General features: G+C 48.7%; 1 protein-coding gene across 5 annotated transcripts in view; it reads left to right on the forward strand.

The window, feature by feature from the left end:
- Nucleotides 1-23,586, forward strand: part of CDK16 (cyclin dependent kinase 16) — a 79,845-nt gene that overhangs the window by 38,479 nt on the left and 17,780 nt on the right. For 3 of the 5 annotated variants that reach the window (XM_082205845.1, XM_082205846.1, XM_082205844.1), the window contains exons 2-6: nucleotides 6,911-7,050; nucleotides 11,505-11,645; nucleotides 13,301-13,434; nucleotides 21,563-21,688; nucleotides 22,692-22,748. In XM_082205845.1, coding sequence (XP_082061971.1) covers nucleotides 6,933-7,050; nucleotides 11,505-11,645; nucleotides 13,301-13,434; nucleotides 21,563-21,688; nucleotides 22,692-22,748 — 576 coding nt within the window. In that variant the 5' untranslated portion in view covers nucleotides 6,911-6,932. Of the gene's footprint in view, nucleotides 1-6,910; nucleotides 7,051-11,504; nucleotides 11,646-12,117; nucleotides 12,221-13,300; nucleotides 13,435-21,562; nucleotides 21,689-22,691; nucleotides 22,749-23,586 lie in introns of those variants that run through there. The other 2 variants (XM_082205848.1, XM_082205847.1) reach the window with 2 other exon arrangements.

Genomic DNA, 23,586 nt, shown 5'->3' on the forward strand with positions numbered 1-23,586 from the left:
TCTTTGTAGAGGCGGTTAGGATTGTGCTGTTAAGGACTTCCGGAGGCGGCGCGTTCAGCAATGGCGGTCCTCTTCAGCTGCTGAAGAGGGGCTCCGCGGAAAAGGGTCGTGCGCTGCGGCACAGCGACGACCCAGTCAGAAAAACCACGGGTAGAGTGAGCTCGTGGCCGTGGGTTTCGGCGGGCACCAGGAGCGACCTCGGAAACGCAGAAGGGACCCCGTAAGGGGTTTCAGAACGTGGAGGGGGTAGCGGTGCTGTGAAACCATCGCTCTTTCCGCGGAAGCGAAGCCGCGCGGCTGCTGCTGATCGGCGCTGACCTTTCTTCTTTTAACAATTGAATCGAAAACAACATACTCGTGAGTAAGAAACTTGAGGCTTTATTTGAACTTAAATTTGGCGAAATTCGGCTGAAAGCGGGAGACGCTAAAAAGGAAGTCAGTCTTCCGGCTCTGTTTAAAGTATTAAGCAAAGACTTTCTAAAGCGGAAGCGTTGAAAGGAATTTAAAAGAAGCTGGAATATATTTGCAAATTCGGACTTGATCGCTTAAAAGTTAAAGAAAAGTTACCAGTTTTATAAGTGGATAAGAACTGTGATTCTTTCTTCCATCTATTTTTCTGTGGATTATAAGTTAAAAAACCTTGCTCTCGACCTGTCTGGATACAAAGAAACATCGGACTGTGGTAACTATAGATAAAAAAATATATATAAAGTTACACTGGGCTACTTTGTAAGCTGTAAAAAAGGAACTGTTGCATGCACCTTTGTAAAGAACTTTTACTCTCTGCAGTTAAAACTGAACTTGGAAGGTCCCCCCAGTTTTGGACTTTGTTTGATTTTCCTTCTTTTCTGCTGGACTTTAATGGTGGAATTTTCCTATCCTTCTTCCTAATTTTTTGGGAGCTCCCCCTGCTGGATTGTGGAATTATTAGTCTCTGAGAACTGCTGTTCGATTTGGAATTCTTATGTCTGGATGTTTACTTTTTTTGGATTGTCTTTCCCATGGGATTTACAATTTGACCTTGACGCCTGGACAGCTGTGGAATGAGTGGTGCAGGAAAAACAAGGGCTGCTAAGAAAGCAAAACAAACTGAACTTTTGCAAACAACTTTGCCTGTGCAGCCACGCAGATCATCTGTTCCTATTGTGACGGGTCTGCAAGAAGGACAACTCCAGCAGCCAACTTTTGGGGATATGGCAGCAGGAGGGCTAGACCCTGTATCTAAAGAAATATTGGATCAGTTGGCAGCGTTAAATAAAAAGGCTGATGAACAAGCAGCTAAATTTGAGGAGCAAGCGGCTAAATTTGATAAGGTAACAGCTACAATTAATAAACTGACAGACCAAGTCGCCCAAAATACACAGGCACTAGGGAATATTGAAAAAACTACAACAGAAAATCGAAAATTAGCTTTGGAAGCAAATACTAAAGCAGATCAAAATAAAGAAAGGATTGAGGAACTAAGAGGAGAAGTAAGACCACTGAGTAGACAGGTCACTGAACAACAAGCGTACCTGTCCATGGCGGATTTGAAAAACAGGGAGAGCAACCTTAGGCTGAGAAATATCCCAGAATTAGAAAAAGAAGACTTGACTGGTTTCTTGACAACAAAAATATCTAAGTTCTGGGATCTGACAGAAGAGAAGGACTTAAAAATTGTTACCGCTTTTAGATTGGGAAGAGTGGCCAAGAAGGACAAACCAAGAGACTGCTTGATCATTTTGAGATCTAAGCAGGAAAAAGACAATATACTCGGCCTACATTTTAAAAATTCATTGGTAATCCAGGGAAAAACAACAGAAATCTTCAGAGACATACCAAAACAGCTATTGGATTTAAGAGTTACATACAAAGACTTGGCAAGCCTATTGAGGAATAACACAATACCATACAGGTGGGAATTCCCTCAAGGACTATCTTTTTCCTGGAAAGGGAAGAAGGTAAGAATCAGAGGAGCAAGAAAAGTTCTTAAACGATCACGGGGAGGACCTCCGGAAAGGGGTAGGAGCCTGGCCACCTCCTTCGTTTGGCTTCAACCCGGTTCCACCTCCAGTCAAAGACGATAAAGGAGAAGCCCCTACCGGCTAATAAATTGATCCAGGATGTCTCTACAGCTTCTCAGCTGGAATATTAATGGCGCAAATTCCCCGGAAAAAAGGAAAAAGATTTTTCATATATTGAGAAAAGAACAATTAGACGTCATTTGCCTTCAAGAAACTCATGTGTCTAGGCTCCACAGGAGAGTATTAATTAATAAGAGACTAGGCCAAGAATTTATTTCATCTGACAAAGTTAAAAAAAGAGGAGTAGTGATTTATGCAAAAGAGAGCCTAGCACCAAAGTTGGTGTTTAAAGACGAATTTGGAAGAATTTTGGCAATTGAAATACAAGCACAAGGAGAAAAATTTTTGATAGTAGGAATCTATGCGCCAAATGATGGGAAATCGGAATTCTATAAGAAGCTGCATGAGATAATGCTGGACCATATTGACTATTCTAACATCATTTTGATGGGAGATATGAATGGGGTTGTCTCCACTTACATGGACAAGTCACAAAACCAAAATTTGACCAAAGATGGCAGACTCCCAAAGACTTTCTTTGAACTTACAGACAATATGGACTTGACTGATATCTGGAGAACAAAGAACCCTTTAGGTAAAGAGGGAACATTCTTTTCTGAAGCCCACCTATCTTGGACAAGAATCGACCAAATCTGGATATCTAGAGGACTGGCACCTAAGACTAAAAAAATAGAGATCTGCCCTAAAACCTGCTCCGACCATAATGCTTTGAAAATGGACTTGAGACTTACACCAGCCGGATCCTTCAGATGGAGAATGAATGACTATTTATTTAGAGATCAGGAGATTGTGAAGCAGGCCCAAAAAACGCTGAAAGATTATTTTGAAATAAATTTGAATACTTCGGTGGAAAAGAGAATAATCTGGGACGTGAGTAAAGCTGTTATGAGAGGGTTTCTGATACAACAGAATTCTATCAAGAAAAAACTTCGGAATGGTAAAAAGGACAAGATCTTGGAGAAGATAAGAGACGGAGAGAAAAAATTGAGACTAAACCCAAAATCAAAAGAGGTTTTAAGGGAAATAAAATTCCATCAAGCACAATACGCGAAACTAATAAATCAAGAAGTTGAATGGAAAATTAAACAGATGAAGCAAAGATCATTTGAATCGGCAAATAAATGTGGGAAGCTGCTGGCATGGCAGCTGAAAAAGAGACAAAAATTGAACTTTGTTACCAATCTAGAGGTTGAAGGAGAATGTATCCAGAAACCAGAAGAAATTAGAAAGTGTTTCCAGAGATATTTCAAAAAATTGTTTGCCCAAGGACACCAAGTAGAGACTGAGATAAACCAATTCTTAAAAAGTCATGGCCTGCAAAAACTAACACAAGATAAACAAACAGCCCTGAACTATAAAATAACACAACAGGAAATTGAAAGTGCCATTCAGAATATGCAATTAGGCAAATCCCCAGGTCCAGATGGGCTTACCTCCAAGTATTATAAGACACTGAAGGAATATTTGGTTCAGCCACTAATGGAGGTATGTAATCAAATCATGGAAGGGAAGGGGGCACCAGAATCGTGGAAAGAGGCATTCATCACCTTGATACCAAAATTGGAATCTGAAAAGACCCAACTTAAGAACTACCGTCCCATCTCACTCCTAAATGTGGATTACAAAATTTTTGCTGATATTCTGGCAAATAGACTGAAAAAAGTTTTAAATGAAGTAATACATAAAGACCAAGCAGGCTTTCTCCCGGGTAGGCATTTGTCTGACAACACCAGGAACATTGTCGACGTTTTGGAGTTATTACAGACAAATATGAACACAAAAGCAGCTTTGATTTTTATAGACGCAGAGAAGGCCTTTGATAATGTATCTTGGAAATTTATGAAGAAAAATTTGGAAGGAATGGGAGTGGGAAGGGCGTTCCAAAATGGTATTGAAGCAATTTATTCAGAACAGAAAGCTAAATTGATAGTAAACAATGTGGTGACAGAGGAGTTTAAAATTGAAAAAGGGACACGACAGGGATGCCCCCTATCACCGTTGTTATTTATTTCTGTCCTGGAGGTGCTGCTGAATTTGATTAGGAAGGACCAACAGGTGGAAGGAATACAGGTCGGAGAAAAACAATATAAATTGAAGGCCTTTGCAGATGATTTGGTTCTGACAGTACAGGAGCCAGAAACCAGTACAAAAAGAGCCTTAGAGTTAATTTCTGAATTTGGTCGGGTGGCGGGATTTAAGCTGAACAAACAAAAAACCAAGGTTTTGGCAAAAAATATGACTTCTTCAGAAGTGGATGGGTTTCAGAAGGAAACAGAATTAAATGTGGTAACAAAAGTGAAATACCTGGGGGTTAACTTGACTGGAAGAAATTTAAATTTGTTTAAAGACAATTATGAAAAATGTTGGTCAGAAATTAAAAGGGACTTAGAAATTTGGTCAAGATTGAAACTTTCTTTGTCGGGAAGGATTGCAGCAGTTAAAATGAATGTATTGCCAAGAATGTTATTCTTGTTTCAAACCCTCCAGATCGTGGACAGAGTGGAATGCTTTGGAAAGTGGCAGAAGGATATTGCGAAGTTTGTCTGGCAGGGCAAAAAGCCCCGAATAAAATTTAAGATATTAACAGATGCAAAGGAAAGAGGGGGATTTGCCCTGCCGGACTTAAGATTGTATTATGAAGCTGCATCCTTCTGCTGGATGAAGGATTGGTTTCTGCTAGAAAACACAGATGTCCTAGATCTGGAAGGGCATAGCAACGCTTTTGGGTGGCATGCTTATTTGTGGTACGACAAGGCAAAGTCTCATAAATTGTTTAAAAACCATATTGTCAGGAAAGCTCTATTCATGGTCTGGACAAAATACAAGGACTTACTTGAAAATAAGACTCCGAGGTGGCTATCACCGACGGAGGCCAAGGCCATTAAACTACATAACATGGAGAGTGGCTGGGCAAAATATTGTGAGTTAATAGAAAGAGTTGGTGACACTTGGAGGTTGCAGAGTTTCGAAAAATTGAAGGGAAAGGTGCGAGACTGGTTTCATTATGCCCAAATTCTAGAGGTTTTTAAAAAAGATAAGAAAATTGGTTTCCAGGTGGAAAAATCAAAACTAGAGACAGAATTACTTGAACCTAAGACTAAAGTGCTTTCAAGAATGTATAACTTGTTGCTTAAATGGAATACTCAAGATGAGACAGTTAAATCAGCTATGATAAAATGGGCACAAGACATTGGGTACAACATTATGTCTGAAGACTGGGAAAGGTTATGGACCACCGGTATGAAATTTACGGCATGTAGTGCCCTAAAAGAAAACATTATGAAAATGGTATACAGGTGGTACATAACCCCAGTTAAACTTGCAAAGATATATCATCTGTCTGACAATAAATGTTGGAAATGTAAGGAGGCTGAAGGTACCTTTTTTCACCTCTGGTGGACATGCCAGAGGGTGAAGGCTTTCTGGGAAATGATTTATAATGAGTTGAAAAAGGTGTTTAAGTACACCTTTCACAAGAAACCAGAGGCCTTCCTCCTGGGCATTGTGGGCCAGAGAGTGTTAAAGAAATATAGAGTTTTCTTTTTATATGCAACTACAGCAGCAAGAATTCTTATAGCCAAACATTGGAAAGCACAGGAGCTACCCACGCTGGAAGAGTGGCATTCACAGCTGATGGACTACATGGAACTAGCTGAAATGACCGGCAGAATTCGAGATGTGGGAGAAGAAGCGGTGGAAGAGGACTGGAAAAAATTTAAGGACTATCTACAAAAACATTATAAGTTATATGAATGTTGAGAATTTGTTAAGTTTTTGGGAAAAATATGCTTCAGTATTGAGATTGGTAAATGGTGGAAATTAAGTTAGCACTCTGAAAAACATAAATCACAGACTATATAATCAAATGAAAGTACAAAAACACATAAAATAAGGTATCAATTTGCTATTTATTTTCATTGTAAAGAAAGCAGGGGATGGAAGATGTGGGGAAGTCCAGTTGATTATGAAAATAGATCTGGAAAAGTGATTTTCTTTTTTTTTCTTTTTCTCTTTTCTTCTTTTATAATTTCTTCCTTTTTTGTAAAACTGCTTTTGTTGTGTTAATGACGATGTATTTTGACCTTGGAAAAAAAAGCAAATAAAAACTATTTAAAAAAAAAAAAGGATTGTGCTGTTAAGGGTCCTGCAGTTGGGCATTCTCCGGGGCGGGGGGGACCACAACTGTGGAAACTTCCCCCTCCTTACCTGCATTCCAGAAACATGTGCAGACCTTTTCTTTATTTTTCCAGGCATCTGATCGATAGTTTTCTTAACTTTGTAAAATTCCTTCCCCACATACTTCCAGAGACTTTTTACTTTTAGTTCTTTCACTGTAGTCACCATAATACACAACTCGAGACATAAATATTTTACATGCCTAAAAATACAGTTTAAGAAGCAGATGCATTTTGAACATGAGTAGCACGTGAGATGGCTCTTCAAAGGACCCAGGAGTCCCCTCCCCTTGAAGTATTCAGGATCCACAGTGCACTCTTGTGTCCCTGGATTAGCCCCCTGCCTACGTGTGTTATTGACTGCATATATGCAGACTTTTAAGTGGGTGTTTTTTTAGCATTGAAATATTTTATGGGCCACCTTGTAGGCAAAGAAGCAGAATTAAAATGATGAATACAGGGTGATTCATAATGAAGTATACTGTATATGCATACATTTTGCTACATCTGGCTTATCCTACATTAAGAGTGGATTGGGGTTAGGATTTGTATCTTGCCCTGTGGACTGGCATTTCCCCGTCCCCATTCCCTGTCAATTGGGAGTTGCTCACCTTGTGGGTTAACCCCCTGTTTCCTTGTTGCCACGTGCAGTGACTTCAGCCGTTTCCCCACCATGGATCGGATGAAGAAGATCAAGCGGCAGCTGTCCATGACGCTGCGTGGGAGCCGGACAGCAGAGAAAAACCTCAATGAGCCCATCAACCTAGAGGAGAACAACAGCAGCGATAATGGTGAGTGCCCTCGATTGCCAGCAGCGGAGAACAGTGCATGTGGCGGAGGAGCTCCCCCGATGCTCTCACATGCCCAGGAACGCACTAAGGAGGGCCACATCTTGCTCAGAGTCTGCTGCCTACTATGGAACCCTCCAACTTGAAGTATTGCTAAAAGAGCAAGTTTCTAGCCCTTAATGTTTCAGAGAGTAGGAGCGGGGGGGGGGGGGGCGGAGTCGGACACAGGGAAGATTGTTTGCAGTTTGTTCAAGCTGAGGATTTCAGTGGTCAGGTGCTGGGACCTTTTTGCTTAATACTTTTATTTATTTGGAAAAGTTTATAAACTTCTTAATAAAGAAAAACCGTAAGTGTACTTAATTCAGTGCATACATCATACAGGCACTGGTGTCTCCTGGTGGTTCCTCAGTCCCTGTCTTTTTGCCTTCATAGCTTCATTGTACTTTTCAGTGAATTTCTGGTTCAAAGTTCTAACTTCTTAAAAAACACCCTTATTGTAAGAAGATGCAAGTAGCTTAATGTGTGCAAATATTACATACAGTGGTGCCTCGCAAGACGAAATTAATTTGTTCCGCAAGTTTTTTCTTCTTGCGAGTTTTTCGTCTTGCGAAGCACGGTTTCCCATAGGAATGCATTGAAAATCAATTAATGCGTTCCTATGGAAACCGCTTGCCAGGCTGGCGGTGCGGAGAAGGGCTTTTCTCCCCACCGCAAGCCTTCAGGACAGGTACGGGAACAGAGGGGAAGGGGCGCAGCGCTTCTCCTCTGTTCCCGGGGCTTGCGGTGGGAGGAGGGTTTTTCCTCCCCACCGCCAACATTCAGAACAGCATTCTGAATGTTGGCGGTGGGAAGGAAAACCCTCCTCCCACCGCAAGTCTTCAGGACAGCCATCCGAAGGCTGGCGCGGGGAGAAGTGCTTTCCGCCCCACCGCCAGCCTTCGGAGCAGCCTTCCGAAGGCTGGCGTGGGGAGAAGGGCTTTCCGCCCCACCGCCAGCCTTCGGAGGAGCCTTCCGAAGGCTGGCGCGGGGAGAAGGGCTTTCCGCCCCACCGCCAGCCTTCGGAGGAGCCTTCCGAAGGCTGGCGCGGGGAGAAGGGCTTTCCGCCCCACCGCCAGCCTTCGGAGGAGCCTTCCGAAGGCTGGCGCGGGGAGAAGGGCTTTCCGCCCCACCGCCAGCCTTCGGAGTAGCCTTCCGAAGGCTGGCGCGGGGAGAAGGGCTTTTCTCCCCACCGCCAGCCTTCGGAGGAGCCTTCCGAAGGCTGGCGCGGGGAGAAGGGCTTTCCGCCCCACCGCCAGCCTTCGGAGGAGCCTTCCGAAGGCTGGTGCGGGGAGAAGGGCTTTCCGCCCCACCGCCAGCCTTTGGAGGAGCCTTCCGAAGGCTGGCGCGGGGAGAAGGTTCCGCCCCACCGCCAGCCTTCGGAGGAGCCTTCCGAAGGCTGGCGCGGGGAGAAGGGCTTTCCGCCCCACCGCCAGCCTTCGGAGGAGCCTTCCGAAGGCTGGCGCGGGGAGAAGGGCTTTTCTCCCCACCGCCAGCCTTCGGAGGAGCCTTCCGAAGGCTGGCTCGGGGAGAAGGGCTTTCCGCCCCACCGCCAGCCTTCGGAGGAGGTCCGAGGACAGTGGGGAAGACGCGCTGCGCTTCCCCGCTGTCCCGGAGATTTCCCTATGGGCTTTCGTCTTGCGAAGGAAGCCCGTAGGGAAATTCGTTTTGCGAAGCGCCTCCAAAACGGAAAACCCTTTCGTCTAGTGGGTTTTCCGTCTTGCGAGGCGTCCGTCTTGCGGGGTACCACTGTAATTGTTTTCAGTCTTGCTGGCATTGGGTAAACTTTTCCTGTCAGAAATTGTAATTAGCTCACCATGTTACAAACTCAGTCAAACGTTATAGCTAGCTCTACTCAGAGTAGACCCATTGACATATATGAACCTGAGTTAGTCCTGTCCATTAATTTCAGTGAGTGCTCTGTTCAGGACTCGCATTGGATGCAGCCTTATCTGTTAATTCAAGATCTCAATTAATGTGCCAATTATTGAGAATGGTGGTTTCCCCCAGGCTCGCTTGTCTCAGGGTCATGCATCTGCTTTCTTGCTTGCTCTGTTTACTAACCTGGAGAGGAAGGCATCCAGCACTCGAGTCTAAAGGTTTACTGATCAACAAACAACAAGGAGCTGCTTTTCAGTGTGAAATGCAAGAAAGATTTTGACCACAAATCAAACAGCTGGATCAGAAATGAACACCATATGAAAAGGAAATGTTGAATCTGCCAGGTAGATACTAGTCAAACATGATAGGTCGCTGCTTGGTTTCAGATCCAACCTTTAAAAATGTTTGGTTTAGGGCAGTCAAAAGACTAACATAAAATGGGACATTCATATTTCTCTCAAAAAAACAAAGGGGGGTAGCAACCAACACCAGAGCATGTGAAAAACAGTGGTGCTTGGAAGCTTAGTCATGCAGAATATAAACTAACCCCTAATCCATTTGGTTTTGAATTACAGAAATATTACAGTTTGTTGACTTAAAACGCAGGCTTGTTACTGATTTGGGAATTAGACATTTAATAGATTCCACCTACTAACCAACCAATTTCAAGTTTCCATGAGTGTTATCCATCATATTTCACTAATGATTTATCCAGTGCTTTTTCTGGGGGGATGCAGGAGTATTCATATACCTAAACATTATTTCAATATGAGGAGGAAAATGAGAGTACCCCTAAACATTTTTTAAAGAAAAAAAGCGCTGGATTATCCTAAGAACAAAGATGGGGAACCTGCAGCCCTAGATGTTGCTGAATTTGCAGCTCCCATCAACCCCAGCCAGCAGGGCCAATGATCAAGGATGATGGGAGGTGGAGTCAAACAGCAGCTTCCGTTTCCCTGCTTCAGAAAGTACTTGGCAAGAGCTTTCTGTCCAGTATTCTTTGCAAAGATCTTGGCAACCAGAACTAGGTGGCCACTGGAAATTGGCGAGGGGTCTTCTCTTCTGCCCAGGTGAGGCCACTTCCTATAAGACTGTACCGCCTTTGCTAGGGTGAGGTGTTGCCTTGACTGCAGAGGGTGGCAATGAAGGGGGAGTGGGAATAGGACTCATCAGCTGCCTTCCACAAATCTCCTTGGCAGCGTGACAGAGGAGGTCAAGCAGCGCACGGATCCCCTCCTCCTGGTTTTATGAATTGCAGAGAATGCGGATGAGATTGCTTACGCTGGATGGATGCAGCAGACACATGGGGGCAGGGAGTGTTTCTCTCTGTCTATGCTGAGCTTTGGTGTCAGCAGAAGCAGCACAAGAGGCTTTTGGCTGCTTTTGGCTGCACTGAAGCCCAGTAAGAGGCCTTTGCTCCCATCTTGCAAATCCTCTGGCAGTCAGAGGGAGGGAAAGACCACAGAGAATGGCTGGCTACTGATCCAGTCACTCAGCATTGAAAACCAGGAGGAAGGGATGGGGAAGAGGGAACGCTCCCTTTGAGGAAAGAAGAAGGAACTGTGAAGAGGGGGCAATCCTTATCACCAGAAGTCTCTCATAGGTGTATTCAGATTATAGTTGTCTTTGCCATTTTTAGGTTATCTCTGTCACACTGCAGACTAGAAACGTGTTGGCTTTCTTTTTTAAAGTGAAACCTGGGGATTCCAAGGTATCGGCTAGGTGCTCCAGAGACCACGCTAGAAAACATTCTTGATTTTAAGCCATATAGACACCTGTCCCTGCCAGGTAGAGCAAAGGCCTTGATGTGGCTCTGGCATCAGATGCTGGAAAGTTTGGTCCTCGGCTGTGATGGAAGCAGATCAGGTGGTCATTGGGGTTCATTATAACCGTCCACCCCACTCCTCTAATATTGAAGTGGGGGTGTCTCAGGTTACCAGAGCTGTGGGGAGAAGGCTGCCCCTCTCAGGTAAGTCCTGCCTTTCCATTACACCCCTTTCATTCCACTTTAAGTTTGATTCCCGTTCTGCTTTGATTTTTCTTTTGTTTTTCCTTCCTTCATATTTCTCTCTCTCTTTTTCTTCCCTCTGTTTGTTTCTTTTTGTGTATCTGCTTTATTTCTGCCTTCCTTTCATTCTGGTGGTGTGACTCCCTTCCCCTCCCTGCCTCTTTATGCATATTGCTTTATCTTCCTGTGAGCTTTTGCCATCTGTGCTTCTCTTCCACTGGGTCCAAACTTTTCCCCTCCTTTTGGAGTGTTTGCGATTCCTATTTGCCTCCTATTCACCCTCCTCCCTGTTTATATCACACTTTCTTTTCTCAATCCCTTAAACTCTCCTTTGTGGTTGGGTGGCGCGATGGACATTTGGGTGGGCTCTTTCCCCAATGCCAACGCTGCCTCTGCTGTGTCCTCCGCCCCCCATCCCGCTCCATCCCGCTGCCCGCTTGACTCTCTGGCGCCTCTCATCACTCTTGTATCACCTGCCCCATCTGGCTATCCATGTGCGGGCTTCCCTCCCTCCCCGCTTCCCTCCCCCCAGGCCCCACAGGGAAGAGCGTGCGCCCCAGCACCTCCCGCAGCGTCCACGCCTTCCTGCACCGCTACACAGGCTCCTTCCGCAGGCCCCGACTGGCCGTCAGCCGCAGCCTGAGCGCCCACCTCAACCGCTCCGCCCGACTAGGTGACTATTGCACCTCCGCCTTGTGTGGGCAGGGGCTTGGCCTGTGCTGGCCGGTCCAAAGGAGAGCCTTTCTGGAGTCCCACCTGAAATCCTTTCAACCTGGGCCTCTCGTCAGTAAGCTGGGCTGCATCAGAGCTGGGAATCCCTTGAGCAAGAAGTCTGGGGACCCTGAGCCTTTCATTTCTGTTTCTTGCTTCAGAAGGCTTAGGGGCCTTATTCCCAGGGATCTTGGTTTCAGGTGCTAGCTCCTTATCAACACAGATCTTAAGATTTGTGACTCAATGTTGCGTCAGTTTCGGTTTCATCTCAGTTTCACAAAGGCTCCTAGGGACAGGGCTGTGGCTCCATGAGGGAGCCTGCCAAAGTCCCTGGCATCTCCAGAAGGACTGGAAGGTCTCCTGTCTGAAAACTGCTGCTTACCGAGATGGACCAGCAGAATGACTTGGTCTGAAGCGGCTTCCTGTCCTTCCAGATCCCCAGGAGTGAAAGCTCCCCAATCTCTACCTTTACGAGAGTCAACCAAAATGTAAAAAAAAGTGTGGCAGGCTTTTGCAATCTCCTCAGCTCTTTATCAGGTAAGATGTCACACAGAACAGGGTGGTGTGATGTGAAATGGAAGTGAAACTGACATGAAACCAACATCTAGCTGTTTAAATTTTTTTATTGAAACAGTTTATTAGACACAGGTTATAAGGTCCCTATCATAGAATCATAGAGTTGGAAGAGACCGCAAGGGCCATCAAGTCCAACCCCAATCCCTGTTGGTATTTAAAACATGTTCAGTGCCTAGAGCAGGGATGGGGAACCTCTGGCCCTCCAGATGTTGTTGGACTACAACTCCCATCATCCCTGACCATTGGCCAGGCTGACTGGGGCGGATGGGAGTTTGGAGTGCTGCAATACCTGGAAAGCCACACATTTCCCATCCTTGCTCTAGAGCCTTGGGTGTGGACCTGGGTCTGTCACCTATCTTGGCCATGAACTCGTTACATGACATTGTGCAAGTTTCTGTTGTATCAACCATAACAATCTACTTAAAAAATGAAAACCACCGGCTACTTTAATACCATACTGGGCTATAGTGGACTTTTCTTAATAAAATATGGTACTTTATAACACACATGGTCAAATTGGATTGGGGTGAGAAAGGGGAAATTTGTGCATGTGGGGCATGTTATTCAAACCAGCTAGGTCTTGGGCTTGGTCTACATAAGCAGCAGACAGAGGGGACTGGAGGGAGTGGCTTTTGAATGGTCTAACACTGAAAAATTAACTGAAAAGAGAAAACAGGTACATCCGGAAGAAAATTTCTAGCCCAGACTTTTGCCTCCTGCACTGATTTTCTGTTTGCGAGGAGCTTTCAATGTAGATAGGGGAGCATTTCAAAATGTGACAGCCCAATTCAGAAGTCTGCTACATTAAAGACCAGACCCATTTGTTTTTTGCTTGTGGGAGGCCAATTGTAGTGACAGCCTGTCCCACAGAATGGAATTTTTTTTGCAAAGGTGGGGGGCAGTGGGTAGGTGGCCATGAAGGGAAGGTACAATGACATATTGAGAACCACGGGAGATCCTTGAGGGGTATTAGAGGGAGTTGCTTGAGAAGAAGGTTTTTAATTTCCCTGCCTGTGCTGTCTCCATCTCTCTGTGATGCAGAAATCGTCCACGAAGACCTCAAGATGGGTTCAGATGGTGAGAGCGACCAGGCGTCAGGGACATCATCTGATGAGGTGCAATCTCCAGTCCGAGTGCGCATGAGGAACAACCCATCGCGCAAGATCTCCACCGAGGTGCGAGCATTAAAGATGGGCGTGCAAAGTTCAGAGCAGTTGTCACTGAGGGCTCTCTCCATCTCCCTTTCGCACAAGTCACTTTTTAGAGAGGACCATGGAAGGGATGTATAGAGATGGCTCTACAGTGGTACCTTGGGTTACAAACACTTTGGGTTACAGACTCCGCTAACCCGGAAGTAGTACCTCGGGTTAGGAACTGTCAGAGCTGCTACCAGGTCCCAGCTCACATAGGACCACGCCACACAGCGTCCACTTTAAAAGAGTCTTTATTGAGTTACAGGTTTCATTTCCGAACTGCAGCGTGCAGCTCTACACCTTCTGCTCTAGGTCGGCGAAGACCCGTCTGAGTCCCCGCCTCTTGCACACCAGCTTAATACCCTAGCCTTGCTCCACCTCCTTCGCCTCTCCCTACGTCTCTGGGTCCTTCTGCCCCCCTGGGCCTCCTCCCTTCTACTCTCCTCTGACGCTGACCCCCCTGATCCTTCTGCCTCCTTGCGGCGGGCTTTAGGACCTGGCTCACTCTCCGGGCTGCTTACTGCTCCAGCTTCCGCTGCATTTGAACTTGGCGCGCGCGCCCAACTCTCTACTTTCCTCTTAACCGTTGCCTCGCTCTCTGAGGAGGGCGTGACCACCCCTGACTCGTGCCCTCCCTCCTGCTGACAGCCTCCGGAACCCGATGCCTGGCTACCTTCCTCCCTGCTGCTCTCAGTCTTGAGCGTGGGTCCCGACTTCCAGCTGCTGCCGCCCTCAGTTATGAGCGTGGGTCCCGACTTCCAGCTGCTGCTCTCTGAATCTCCTCTGTTCCCTTCCTCCTGGGGTGTCCCCCCGGATCCCCCCCTTGCTCTGCTCACTGGGGCTCCCTTTTGGGAGTCCTCTGACTCACTGCTTAGGCTTGGAGATCTCGGGTCGTCATCATCACTCATTCTCCCTTCGGCTTCCTCCCCCTCGCTCTCTGTTTCCACCCTTCTCTGCGTCTCTGCTTCTGAACCCCTGACATCCATCCCCCCCTCGAAGCCCCCCCTTCCCCCCTCCCCGCTGTCAGGTGTGGGTGCTGGGCGCTCCATCATCATGGGAGGGAATGCTGGATACAGGTCGCTCCCCGTGGGTGGCCGCCAACTGAAGACCTCCGAGTCTTCCCCCTCGCGGTCGTCGACGTGGACTTGTTGCTCTTCCATCTCTGTACCGCCGTGCTCGAACCCGAGGTCCTCCCCGAACACGTCCATGTCAGTCTCTGCGTCGGTCGCTCGACCTGGCATCTCCAGCCACTTCCTGCGCCATCGCTCCTCTGGTCGATCGTCCCACCAATACGAGTTGCCTGATGCCGAACCTGCCGGTGAACCTTCTGGGGAACGGGTGCTCCGTGCGGGTTCCCCTTCTGAGTCGAATCCATGGAACGTGCTGGAAGAAAGTGTGGGTGTGAACAACCAGTCGTCGAAGAAGCTCGCTGGCATGGGTTTGTGTGGGAAGAGGGCATGAAACTCGTCCTTGAGCAGGGGTTCCTCCAAAGCGTAGTCTGGTACCCAGCTATTGGCGCTGGCCCGGGTGCCCTCTCTGGCTAAGAGGTATTCGACTCCCTCTTCCCCCCATCTGGAGTCCAAAATCTCCGTGACCTCGTTGATGTGGTCCTGGTGCTTCACCTCCCGCGTCTCCGTCCGTTCCCGGAGCGGACTTGGCGCCGTCCCTGGCTCCTGGAACCTGTGAGGTGCCTTGTAGGGAGTGAGCACCGACCTGTGGAACACCGGATGCATTCTGGAACCCTCCGGCAGCGCCAGTCGGAAGGCTACCGGGTTGATCTGCGCTTCGACTTGGTACGGACCGATCTGCTTGTGCCCCAACTTCTTCTTGGCAAGCGACCTGGTCGGCACTGCGTGGGCTGCCAACCAGACCCAGTCTCCCACTTGGATCACTTCGCCAACCCGCCTGTGCTTGTCAGCTTGCACCTTGTAGGCGTGCTTAGCTAGCTCCAGCTGCCGTCTGAGTTGATCGTGGACCGCCTGCAGCTCTGACGCGAACGCGTCCGCCGTCTGTGGTTCTCCTTCCCCCACTCTCTCCAGTCCCGGGAAGGTTCTGGGATTCCTCCCATTGTTGGCAAAGAACGGCGTCACTCCTGTGGACACGTGCTTCGTGTTGTTGTAAGCGAACTCGGCTAGCGGCAGGTAATCCACCCACGTCGCAGGCTGTTGATTGGCATAGCATCTCAGGTACTGCTGCATGATGGCATTGACCCTCTCTGCTTGCCCGTTGGTCTGCGGGTGTCTTGCTGATGCCAGATTGACCTTGACATTTAGAAAACCCATCAGCTTCTGCCAGAAAGACGAGATGAACTGGCGTCCGCGGTCGGACAGGATAGACCGTGGCAGGCCATGCACTTTGAACACGTGATCTATGAACAGTTTGGCGGTTTGTTCCGCCGTGGCCACCTTCGCACACGGAATGAAATGTGCCATCTTGGTGAACAAGTCCACCACCACTAGCACAGCTGTCTTGCCTCTCGAGCTGGGTAAATCCGTCACAAAGTCCAGGGCCACCCTCTCCCACGGTTCAAACGGTGTTTGCAGCGGTTCTAACAGTCCCGCCGGTGGTCTGTGTACCGGCTTGGCCCTCTGGCAGGTGTCGCACCTCGCGACGTAGTCCGCGACCTCTCCTCTCAGCCTGGGCCACCAGAAGTCTCTCGCGACTAATTCCATCGTTTTCTCTGTGCCAAAGTGACCGGCCGTGGGTGCGTCGTGCAACTGTTGCAGTACCTTGGCGCGAAGGACGTCTCCTGGTACATAGACAGCCCCTTTGCGTAGGAGCAAGCCGTCCCGCACCTGGAACTCGTCCGTGGTAGCCGTGCCTCTGAGCAGTTCCGCCATCTTGTCTTGCGCGAATGAGTCGTCCCGCAATGCACGTCGCACCGCATCCAGGTCTACTGTAGCTGAGGCACACGCCCACGCCGTCGGTGCGAAGATGTGCATGGCCGCCGCTGGCGTCACCTCTTCTAGGTATTGCGGTTTTCGGGACAGTGCATCCGCCATGATGTTGGTGTCGCCTGGGACGTACTCTATTCGGAAATTGAAGTCAGCAAAGAACTCCGCCCAACGTATCTGCCTCTGGTTCAGGAACTGAGCCGTGCGCCAGTGCTCCAGATTCTTGTGGTCCGTGCAGACCTGCACCGTGTGCTTGGCGCCGATTAGGAAGTGCCTCCACGCCTTGAAAGCTGCATGAATGGCCAGCAACTCCCTGTCCCAGATGGTGTAGTTCTGCTCCGACTTGCTGAGCTTTCTGGAGTAGAACGCTCCCGGCCGCCACACCCCCTGCGGGTCTCGCTGCAGCAGGACAGCTCCCACGGCTCTGTCTGACGCGTCAGTCTCTACCCTCAACGGTTTACTGGGGTCGATATGCAGCAGTTGCTTCTCCGATGCGAAGAGATGCTTGAGCGCTTGAAAGGACTGTTCCGCCTGCTCCGTCCAGATGAATTTCTTTTTTTTGGAGCTGAGCGTGTCCGTAATTGCTGCCGTCTGCATCGCGAACCCCTTGATAAACTTGCGATAGAAGTTGGCGAAGCCTACAAACCGCTGGACCTCCTTCCGGTTGCGCGGGCTTTTCCAATCCAATACCGCACGAACCTTGGTGCTGTCCATGGCTATCCCCTTGTCCGACAACTTGTATCCCAGGAAATCCACCTCCGTCGTGTCGAACTGGCACTTCTCCAGCTTGGCGTACAGTCTATGTTGTTGCAACCTGCTGAGCACCTCCCTCACGTCTCGGTCGTGAGCTTGCTGCGAGTCAGAGAAAATCAGGATGTCATCCAGGAAGCAGACGCATGTCTTGTAGAGGAGTCCCTCCAACACGTGATGCATAAAAGCTTGAAAACAGTGAGAGCCATTTTGTAATCCAAAGGGCATAACTCTGTATTCGTAGGTGCCCAGCGGTGTGAACATGGCCGTCTTCCACTCATCGCCCTCCCGCATGCGGATGAGATTGTACGCCCCTCGCAGGTCCAACTTGGTGAACACGCGTCCCTTGCGCACCGTCGCGAGGAGGTCGTCAATCCTGGGCATGGGGTAATCAGACGGTTTGGTCATCTGGTTCAAAAGGCGGTAGTCCACAACTAGTCTTTTTTGGGGCGTGTCTTTCTTTTTCACGAAGAAAACGGGACTGCCCCCCACTGCCTTGGACTCTCTGATGAAGCCACGCTCCAGATTATGCTCGATGAACTGTTTGAGTTCCTGCATTTCATCTTCAGACATGGAGTATAGCCGCCCCTTCGGCAGCGTCGCCCCCGGTAGGAGGTCAATCTTGCAGTCATATGGCCGGTGAGGGGGTAGCTTGTCCGCCTCCTTCTCGCAGAAGACCTCCAAAAAGCTCGCGTATTTGTGGGGGACCGCTTGCAACGTTCCCAACTGCAGTTGTGATTCCTCCTCCTCTCCCTCCCGTCGGGGCAGGATGCAGTGTTCTGCGCAATAAGAGGAGCCGAAGATCAGTTGTCTCTGGTACCAAGCCAGTGTCGGACTGTGCCTGTCCAGCCAACTCATGCCCAACACAATGGGCGTGTCCGACAGTTGGGTGACATTAAAACTGATGACTTCCCTGTGGTTGCCAAGGCGCATCACCATCGGTGGCGTCTGCTTCACCACCTGCCCCCCTAGCAACTCTCTGCCATCCACTGTGACGACTTGCAGGGGCAGAGTGGCAGGCAATAGCTGTATAGCGTGCTGCTCCACAAAGCTCTGCGCTATAAAGTCTGCGTTGCTTCCAGAATCCACAGAAAGCGGCACTTCGATAGTGACGCCGTCGGGTAGCTGGAGAGATGCTGTGAGCTGCACTACTGGTTTGGGTGGGAGGGGATCCGTGGGTTGCAAGATTGCTGGGGACTGCTTCACAGATGCGTCTGGCTGGGCCCCAGTGCCTCCGTCTCCAGCCAGACATCGTCGTTTCCCTGCTGTGGTTCTCCTTGCTGCGTTGCTGCAGTCACCATTGCTGAGGCTGCAGTGTGCTTGTGGAGCCTCCGGGGACACTCCTTCGCCAAATGGCCTGGATCCTCGCAGATGTAACACTTCCTGTTCCCTCTAGGAGGCTTCGCTTTCCCTGCTGCCGGTGCTAGGGCTCTGGCTGCTGACTGAGCCCTTGCACCTCCAACCTCCATCGGTTCCCCTCCCCCTCCTGGCGGAGGTGTGGATTGCGCACGCGCTGCTTCCCTCGGACCGAAAGAGAAACTTCTCGCTGCTTCGCGCCCTCCACGTCCTTCATCTCTGCACCATGGACGTTCTTCCAGCCTCACCCCCACAGTCAGCGCCCTTTGGACCACCTCCTGCGTGCTTCGGGGCCTCTCCCCCCTTGCAATTTCATCCTTAACCGCTGAACTTAGACCCTCCCAGAAGAGGTCTCTGACAGGGGGCGAATCCCGATCCCATTCTAAAGCACTGACCAGCGCAAAAAATCGGGCGTGATACTGCCGGACGCTCGCCCTCCCTTGTTTTAGTCCATGAATCTCCCGTCTGGCAAGATCCACATCAATAGTAGACAAAAAACACGCATCCATCGCTTTGATAAAGGCATCTGCATTCTGAAGCGCCGGATCTTTATCCCTCCACAAATTGCGCAGCCAGGCTTTGGCATCCCCATGCAAATGGGACAATATGAACCCCACCTTCTCTTCCTCATCTCTAAAGTCTTTTGCCAGCAGTTGCAGTGCGCACATTACGTCTGCTCTAAAATTAGGGTACTGTTGCAAAGTCCCATCGAAGTGAGCCACAAGCCCTCCTGCTCTCCGTGCCAATCCCACGCCCTCCGGTCTGGGTCCCGGTTGCCCTTGCTTAACAAGCATTTCAAACCTGGCGTGTAGGTCTCTGTAGGCGGCTGTAGTCTCCTCCTCCCGTTTCTTGGAAGCCAATACCTCTGAGGACAACTGGGTCACTGCCTCTTGCAGCGCGGAGATCCTCTGTTCTTCCGTCATCTTGCTAACCTTTGTGAGCTCGCTTACAGACACCCCTCTTCCTCCCCTAGCGGCTTCTGCTCCCGCTGCGAGGTTTCAGGTTTCTGAAGCTTTGAAGAGACGGGTCTTACTGTCAGAGCTGCTACCAGGTCCCAGCTCACATAGGACCACGCCACACAGCGTCCACTTTAAAAGAGTCTTTATTGAGTTACAGGTTTCATTTCCGAACTGCAGCGTGCAGCTCTACACCTTCTGCTCTAGGTCGGCGAAGACCCGTCTGAGTCCCCGCCTCTTGCACACCAGCTTAATACCCTAGCCTTGCTCCACCTCCTTCGCCTCTCCCTACGTCTCTGGGTCCTTCTGCCCCCCTGGGCCTCCTCCCTTCTACTCTCCTCTGACGCTGACCCCCCTGATCCTTCTGCCTCCTTGCGGCGGGCTTTAGGACCTGGCTCACTCTCCGGGCTGCTTACTGCTCCAGCTTCCGCTGCATTTGAACTTGGCGCGCGCGCCCAACTCTCTACTTTCCTCTTAACCGTTGCCTCGCTCTCTGAGGAGGGCGTGACCACCCCTGACTCGTGCCCTCCCTCCTGCTGACAGCCTCCGGAACCCGATGCCTGGCTACCTTCCTCCCTGCTGCTCTCAGTCTTGAGCGTGGGTCCCGACTTCCAGCTGCTGCCGCCCTCAGTTATGAGCGTGGGTCCCGACTTCCAGCTGCTGCTCTCTGAATCTCCTCTGTTCCCTTCCTCCTGGGGTGTCCCCCCGGATCCCCCCCTTGCTCTGCTCACTGGGGCTCCCTTTTGGGAGTCCTCTGACTCACTGCTTAGGCTTGGAGATCTCGGGTCGTCATCATCACTCATTCTCCCTTCGGCTTCCTCCCCCTCGCTCTCTGTTTCCACCCTTCTCTGCGTCTCTGCTTCTGAACCCCTGACAGGAACTTTGCCCCAGGACGAGAACAGAAATCTTGCGGCTGTGGCAGCGGGAGACCCCATTAGCTAAAGTGGTACCTCAGTTTAAGAGTGGTTTCAGGTTAAGAAGAGACCTCCAGAACGAATTAAATTCGTAACCAGAAGTACCACTTATATGACCCACACTCATTCTCTCTCCCCCCCCCATAAAAAAGCCAGGAAATAACAAAGTCTGCGCCAAGAAACCTTAAATAAAATAGTGTGAATTGTTCAGTTACCTAGCAATATACTTATTTTTCACAGACTCCTTCAGCTGGCACTCCCCCCCCGCCAATAATTTTATTTTATTTTCCAAAGGTACACAATATTCAATTAGCAATAACAATACAAAATAATAACCAAACAAAAACAGAAACAAAAACAAAGGATACATTCCCTCCCCCATTACTCATCATCTCTTAATCTTTAGATTCTTATTAACATTGCATCTTTTAACATTAATATCCTTAATATATTACTTTTTTCTAGTTCTACTTTACAAACTTAGTCTATACATATCAACATATTATCCTTAGAACAGGTAATTTTTGCATGTAATCCTCAAAGCATTGCCATTCCGACCATAAATTCTGATTAGTCTGGTGCCTTATGGTTGCTGTTAACTTCACCAACTCTATAAATTTGCTTAATTTACATATCCAATCTTCCTTTGTGGGGATAATATTTCCATTCCAGTTCCTTGCAAGTCTAGCTGCAGCTGTGGCATATAAGAATAATTTTTTTCTTATCTTGTGGGATATCCTTTCCTAAGATACCCAATACGCTTCTGGTTTTTTTCTCTATAGAAATTTTTAACATCTTTTTTAACTCATTGTGGATACATTCCCAGAATCTTTTAACTTTTTTGCAGCCCCACCATACATGGACCATAGTCCCCTCAGCCGGCACTTTTAACCTTCTGCGAAATCAGGCAGGTAAAAGTCACACCGATGCAGCTGAATTATCTCCTAATGCTCTGAGGAATGCCTGTGTGAAAGCCTGATTCATAGAATTGTAGGATTGGAAGGGGCCACGAGGGTCATCTAGTCCAACCCCCTGCAAGGCAGGAATCTTGAAGCCCCAACCCTGAGGTTCAGAGTCTCAGGCTCTGCCAGCTGAGACACCCTGAGGCGTGCCCTTCAGAAGGGAATCCTGCAGTGGCCCAACAGCAGAGAAAGCCCTCAGAAGACACCAGTCTTCATTTAGGGTTTACAAGTTCTAGTTCTGCCCCCAGAATTTGGACCCCATTTTCCTCCCTCTCCAGGACATTAACAAGCGCCTGTCACTTCCCGCTGATATCCGCCTGCCGGAAGGTTACCTCGAGAAGCTCACTCTAAACAGCCCCCTGTTTGACAAGCCCTTGAGCAGACGGTTACGGAGAGTCTCTTTGGTAAGTCAGATTTAAATGCAATTTGTTCACTTGGGTTTTCTTTATAGTGCCCCTCTCCCATGACATAGTTCTCTGGGTGGTTGGCCAAATAAAACGATAAAACACAATATTAACTGTATCATGAAAACAATGACTGTGTATACATTTTCAGCAGAGGCAGGAATGCTGAAATAAAATTCACAGTAGAACTAAAAATACAAAATATGCAATCACTGGGATCAAAATTCAGGTTGGAATTTGCCATTGTGCTTTGTGGGTCTGCGTGTGTCGAAGGAAGTCTGTGTGCAAAACAGGACTTTTCACCCTCTTCCCTGCCCTGCCCCATTCTGGGGATTCCTCCAACCCTCTACAGCAGATTTAGGGGGTGTGGGGCAGCAGGAGGTGGGGAGTCGCATTGAGCAAGGGGGCCTCATTTTGCGCAAACAGCACCTCCGCTAATCCAGCTTTCAGATCTTTAAAGATCACAGTTTATAAAGGCATGGGAGAATAAAGAAAGGCATTCACCTGGCACCAGAAAGAGCTTAAAGAGCACCACCACTGAAAAGGCCCTTCTCCTAATAGCCATTTCCTTATCTCACTTGCTGGGGGTCTCTAAAGAGGTTTGGGCAGGTGTGTATGGGAGAAGGCAACCTTTTGGTCACCTGGCCCCATGCCATTCAGGGCTTTAAAGGCTAAGCCAAGTACTTATAGCCTCCCCCCAACTGCCTACTCTGTCCTTTCACTGCAGTAGGAACAGTGACCAGGAGCCCCTCCCGACTGTAGGTGGATTCTGCAATGGGTCATTGATGCTGGAATGGTGCTTTAGTGGTAGAGTCACATTCATTCTTTCCCAGAGCTCCCACCTGCTTGCCACCTTCTCTGCAGCACAAAAAAGGTGGGATAAAGTCTCTGTCACCTATAACCGTCCTCCTGCTATGACGTTGGAGGGGTGCTAGTGCAGTAGGGCCCCCCGGCTGGAGAAGGCAGCCCCTCCCACCCTGTCTCTTTGTGCTTTCTTGTGCAGTCGGAGATTGGCTTTGGGAAGCTGGAGACGTATGTGAAGCTGGACAAGCTGGGAGAAGTGAGTGCCCTGACCGTCCTCCGGAAGGCGGAGCTGAGAACGAATTCCAGTCTAGAACACACTGGGGATGACCACTCAGCTCGGCTTGCTTCATCTCAGGGCACCTGGGATAGGGTCATTCTCACGCTGATTTTAATATAGTTCTCTCTCTCTTTTTAATGTATTGATTTCTACTTTGCTCTTCCTTCAAGTCCAAGGAGTGCAGGATGGTGTACCTAATATCCTCACAACAACCCTGTGAGGTAGAATAGGCCACGAAAGGGTGGCGTGCCATAGGTCAGGGAGCAGGGGTTTGAATCTGGATCTCCCCAGCACTCAGCCCAGGACACCACCCTGGCTTAGCCTGAGAGCAGTGAGCTTGGCCAGTCCAGGGTATTTGTTCCTTTATCTCCACAAGACTTCCAGCTAATCCCACCTTAGTATCACTTCTCACGGTGGATTTGATCCATTCAGCCTGGGAGGGTACCTTTAGTTCAGTGGATTTAAGAGGTCCTGGTTCAAATTCCAGAATGGCCTTGGGGAGTTCCATTCAGTCACCCATCCTTTCCAGCACATGCATTCAGAACACGTTAAAGCACACGAAATCTCGTTTTTTCCAGGATTGCCACTAACACCCTTATCCAGAACTCCTTGTTGACCCATATCTCTCGTCAGCCTCAACTCTTTCTTCTGTAAAATGGGCCAATTAATGAATCCATCATAGGGCTCTTGAGAGGATAAATGAGAGAAGGGAATTGCATTAACTGCACCCAAGATTATGAATTCAAGAGTAAATCATGCCCCTGATCAAACCAGCCTGGTGTTGAGGACATCTTTCTGCAATTACATAGACGACGTT

Source organism: Podarcis vaucheri, assembly GCF_965113315.1.
Source record: "Podarcis vaucheri genome assembly, chromosome: 17".
Classification (NCBI taxonomy): Eukaryota; Metazoa; Chordata; class Lepidosauria; order Squamata; family Lacertidae; genus Podarcis; species Podarcis vaucheri.